Below are 5,521 nucleotides of genomic sequence, written 5' to 3'. Positions count from 1 at the left end.
TCTCGGTTACTCCTATCGATACAGGGGATGAAATACATAAACCATGGCGAATTAAGCTGTATTCGTGCTAAGGATCCAGTCTTTGTGTGACAGACAGATGACATTAGGCAGTAGGCCACATTTAATTGATGGACCTTGTAAAGTTTGTTTGAAAGGTATATTTTCACAAACTCACGTCACGTCACTCACGTCTATCTTACCAGGGCAGTTTAATGGCGTCTACCAGTCCAGCCACTCTCGAGGCACAGACTTTTAAAGCATACAGAGCACAGTCACTTAGGAAGCTTAAGGTCATTTCCATAGGCTCCAAGACAGAACAAATTTCAGAGCAGAATATAAGGGGAGAACTGCGTCTTCGCCGGTCATTTCCCTGTGGAGATGACAAGGATGGACCATGCACTCTTTGGGCCTGCTAACTGGGGAAAGCATTGCTGAGGTATGAGAACCCAGCCTACAGGCATCAATGCACTGCCGACTGGTAACTGTGGCACTACCAAGGAAACCTGCCATTACTACCGAGGAAGGCTGGACCTTCCAACAGACACCTTTGCACTGCCGTCACACAAATCCTTGGGTTTATTTGGGTTTTAACAGAAAGCGGTGCCTTTGGGAACAGAAGAACCCAGGAAGATGGAGTTGCTGAAGCTGCAAGCTGCACCACAAGCGGCTTCACCAGGCTGGTTTCCGCTCCCCTCACAAGGGCTCTTGTTCCTCAAAGGATTATGAGAATAACAGGTCCAGGAGGGACTGTTGAGCAGCAGCAGCACTCTCTTGCTGGCGCTGTCAAGTACAAGGGCATATTAAACGGGTTTAAAGCAAATAGTGCCTGTCCACCCTCGTGTTGTATGGGAAAGACTGGGTACTCACGTTGACCATCAGCAGTTTTATTTCCAAGGTGTCTATGAGACGCCTCAGCTCTTCAGCCACGGAATTTCCCCGAGAGTCCCTCAGCAACTCAAGTTTCTAAAGTGAAGAGACAGGTGCAGAAATCAGTCCCGGTCACCTTGGCTTACAAATGCGAATAGCAACAATCAGAAGGGAGCAAAGGCGGTAAAGGAGACGGTACGATCACCCCAAAACTAGCACACGCTATGTACAACGTGAAGACCAAAACACCCACCAAAGCGGTACAGACACTGCCACTCCCCAACGCCCTGGTACATGTTCAAGTCAGGAGCTGTTAGGCATGGGGGCGGCCCTGGGCAAGGGTGCTTGCCTAACACGTGTGAGACGCTGGAACACCTCACCCTTCACAGCAAGAAGAAAAGCAGAGACAAATGAAAGCAGACAACATGAGGCAGCAGCCCATTTACCGCCATTCTTTGCCAGGCAGAATACCCCGCCCTGTACTATGACCACTGCACCCCTGAAATTAAAAATCAAGGTTTCCTACCACAGCCCTACCGGTGCCCACAGTTCCTTTTTCAGAGACAGCACACACCACATCTAAGCGGTTTTGTTAAATACAGTGGAGAGATGATGAACCTTTGCAGGATCTCTTCCACAGTCTGGTGATGCGGGGACCATAGAAAGAGGAACAACACCGAGACCTTAACCTTGGAATGGGCAGGCAGGTTTCTGGGACACCGAGTTGTCAAAAGAATGACATTTCAGCAGGAACAGACACTGGCAGTGCTGGCTGTCTGAAGGGACAATCAGAAGAGAGCTAGGGTCGAATCCTTTCCACTCAGTTGTTTTGGGTCATCTTAATTACTCTGGATGATCAAAGTTTTAGCAGCAACTTGAACAAGCCAATTCACATCAAGTAAGTCTGAACAAAACCACAGAATGCTGCATCTAATCCTTTTGTCCATAGCTATGCGCCTTGCAGACAGCATGGGCGAACCTGCTTAGGAGGAACTTACGAAGCCGGGCCCATTACAGAGGGTAACTCTCGATTCACAATCTCCCAGTCTCCCGCTTACTTTTCCCACTGGGTACCACATCTGGGAGCCGTCTTACATTCACAACTGCTCTCAAGGCTGAGGGGTCAGTAGAGACTGCCCCGTTCTTCCCGTGAGAACGTCAGCATTATCTCCTCAGAGCGACCTTCTGCGTTGTTTTCCCGTGCCTCAGGTGTGTAGGAATTGAACTGGTGAATAAAGTCAAGGGTACTGCAGCCCTGACTGCAGCCTACCCTGTGTTTCTGACTTAAGCCCTGCCACACTTTCTTATTTCCCTTCTTTTATTTCTCAGTCCTCGCTCCCTGATCTGGGGTCTGTTCGGTACAGTCAGAGCGGGCTCTGGCAGGGAAGACAGTTTCAGCGGACGAGGAACGGGCTCCAGAAGCATAAAGAGCCAGCTTGAGCTCCCCAGCACACGTATTAAAAGCCAGGCCTGCACCTGGGGCACATCGAAGTGACACACAGAACTGGGTGGGGCACGGCAGGCAGATCCTTGGGGACCTGGAGAACAGCCAGGCAAACCATAGTGGTGAGCTCAAGGACCACTGAGCCATCCTGTCTCAAAAAGATACGATGGAGCCAGGCATAGTGGTACAGGCCTTTAATCCCAGCACTCGGAGGGCAGAGGCAGGCAGGAGGATCTCTGTGAGTCTGAGTCCAGCCCTGGAGTACCTAGTGAGTCCCAGGGGAGCCAGAAGTACATCGCAAGAAAAAAAAAAAAAGAGAAAATAAAAAAGATGAAAGATATGATGAAGAGTGACTGAAGGTGCCCAGAGCTGACTTGTGGCCTCCACACATACATGCACATTGAAACATGCGCTGTGAGACAGGATGAGGCGATCTGAAAAGCACTGATGCCTTATACAATACGAACAACCCTGGATGAGGTTACCAAGGCAGCAGTTGCTGCTTCTAATGCGTCTCCTAACCACAAGTGAATCCTAAAACTAAAGTACCCATTTTGTACTTAGATTTACAGGGAACATGGAACAGGAGGATAATGCTGGAAGGTGTTTACAGGTGACTTTCCAAAGGTGGCGACCAAAGGACGGAGAGGATGCCAGAAAATTCCATGTCCCCGTGTATAGGTTGCTTTGTCAGAATGTAGAACAGACCTCCAAGTATTGCTCGCACAGTGATTTAAATTCCTCCATCCTCTCCTTCTGAAGGGTCAGGGATTGGTGAACCAACTTCCATTGCTCCATAAACATAGCCTGCAAACACAGACAGCAAAAGGTGTAAAGAGCAATTCAGGGGGAAACAGAAAGCTTACGGAAACTCAATTGTGTATCGTATTTCTGCAAAAGAGACAGAATGAAATGACTGTCATAGTTTTCCAGTTAACACGATGGACGGATGTACATGAGACACGTAACGGGAAGACCACTCATTGGACGGGAAGGGTCCCCACCTAACAGTATTCTAAACATTCCTATGAGTTCCGGAAGACTTGAAAACTCGGCCATCAGGGGCCTCCGGATCTGGTGAACTCTCTGTATGTACAGAATTGACCTTGAGTGTCCCCATCTTTTGTCACTCCAGCACACAGGAGCCCACTCCCTTTACTCCTTTCCAGCAAGGGCAGAGCCAACAGTAAGATGCTTAACAGCGATCGAGTCTATAAGACTTGCTTCAGATACTGTTCTGGACCAATATAGGAAGACATATCGAAGGGAACCTTTTGGAACAAATCTGTGAGATAGGGGATTTTTAAGTATCTCTCCTTCCACACATGGGAACCTGGGGCCCTACACTGTTTTCCCGAGTCGGCACAACTAGCAAGGGGCTGGACTCTGTGACTGCGCTGCAATAGTTGGCATTTCAGAGGCCAAGCTTCTGACCACCTGGCTGGATGGTGCCTCCAATCCCCCTTGGGAATCCGGCCTCTGCTTCTGCACTTTGGCAAGGCAGAATCTTCAGGAGGGCAGCCCCATCCATGGCCAGGAAGAGGGAGCCCTCATGGACAGCACCGTTCAGAGTCCAGTAGCTCCGTCCCCCCACAACCCACCTAAACCTCAGTCCCATCTCTGGTTTAAAGGCGAGTCAGTTGTCATCACACTTCCTCCTCCATCTTGGCCTGAAGCCTTTCCCCCCTTCTCCTCTGGGACTGGGCTGGTCTGACCTGCAATGCAGCCTCTGAAAGCTGAGTCTCCACCTGCTCTGCCACAGCCACACTGACTGCTCCCAGGCTGCATCCCAGATCACTGTGTCAGAAGGCTGTGTTGGTCCTGCTGCTCCTGGGTGTCAGCACATCTTGGATCCTGAAGGGCTCCCCCCCTCAGCATACACTCCCATACATTCTCCTGCACTCTCTCCAGGCAGTGACTGCTCAGACCCCCGTCTCCACACACACACACACACACACACACACACACACACACACACAAGCGCACACACACACACACTCCACCCCCACGCTGCCTCCTCACTCAACTACACACACACACACACACACACACACACACACACACACACACACACACTCCACCCCCACAATGGCTCCTCACTCAGTCATCTCTCTGCAGAAAAAGGAACAAGTCTCTCTCCTCACCACAGACAACACCCTGCTTGTCTGCCTGAGCTCATGTCCTATCTCTTTCCATCCTGACTTGGTGATGCTGACACAAGGGACTCCTTCCCAGCTAAGCCTGATACTCACAGAGAGATTTTCTGCCTGCTCTTTGACTTGATGTGCATCCGCGGTTAACTTCCTATTCAAACTCAGGATCTGAAGAGAAGAGTCTTCATAAAGTTTCTGCCTATAAAAGACAACAGTGTGTGAGATACTCCTGCACAGCATGAGGAAATTGCCCTGAAAGCCCGACTGACTTGCCCACACTAACTCTATGGATGGACAGAGGTGGAAAAGGTCCTCTGTGGTTTTCCTCCCTTTAACATTCTGACAGGGAAAAGGGAAATGAGGTGGATTCTGTGGTCTTTCACTAACGGCATCTGCTCCTCCTTGGTCGAGAGAGAAGTCGCTTCGCAGCTCCTAGGGCCAGAATTTTGCAGAGGCCTCCCTAGTCTTCCTCGCGTTCACGCCAGTGAGGATTTCCTTACGGAAGTGTGGCAAACACCGCTCTTGAATTCTGAACAACAGCGCAGGTGAGAGAGAATTTCACTTCCTATTGCACTGAACTGCCGATCCACTGCTGGGGTCAATGCTTTGAGGGTTCCAAGCTCACTGCACCCAGCATGTGCAGGCCACACCCAACTCCCTTACTTCTATCGGATTCGGCTGCTCTGTGCCCAGACACCTTATTTCGTCCTTAGGAAACACGGCTGACTTCAGTTACCACGATTTGAGGGTATCACACAAAAGGAAGTCTATTCTATAGAAAAACCAAGACGAATACACTTTCCATCAGAGTCAGTGGGCCTCATGGCTGGTCCTCGACCTCTTGCCATCCTCCTTAACTAAGCAACTGTCAACGGGCCTGGGATCAAAGCACCAAGAAGCCACAACCTTACCTTTGCTCACACTGGAGTTTTAGAACATCCTCCACCTTCTGCTCCATGGCTTGGAAAGACGCGGTGAGGATGGCTCTGAATCCTTCTCTGTTTCCATGAAGAAAGTTCTGAATGGGCCCTGTATTGAAATGCAATCTCATAAGCAT

General features: G+C 50.0%; 1 protein-coding gene across 1 annotated transcript; it reads right to left on the bottom strand.

Annotated features, from left to right (window-relative positions):
• Positions 1–720: 720 nt before the first annotated feature.
• Positions 721–5,521, bottom strand: LOC127186397 (X-linked lymphocyte-regulated protein 3A-like). Its single transcript, XM_051142785.1, has 5 exons — positions 5,376–5,521; positions 4,564–4,663; positions 3,020–3,118; positions 868–963; positions 721–780 (listed from the first exon to the last, which is right to left on the bottom strand). The coding sequence occupies exons 1-5, from the start codon at positions 5,519–5,521 to the stop codon at positions 721–723; spliced, it is 501 nt and encodes a 166-aa protein (XP_050998742.1).

Source organism: Acomys russatus, unplaced genomic scaffold (genome assembly GCF_903995435.1).
Source record: "Acomys russatus unplaced genomic scaffold, mAcoRus1.1, whole genome shotgun sequence".
Taxonomy (NCBI): domain Eukaryota; kingdom Metazoa; phylum Chordata; class Mammalia; order Rodentia; family Muridae; genus Acomys; species Acomys russatus.
The sequence above is the reverse complement of the archived record's forward strand: the minus strand, read 5'-3'. Positions and strand labels throughout refer to the sequence as shown.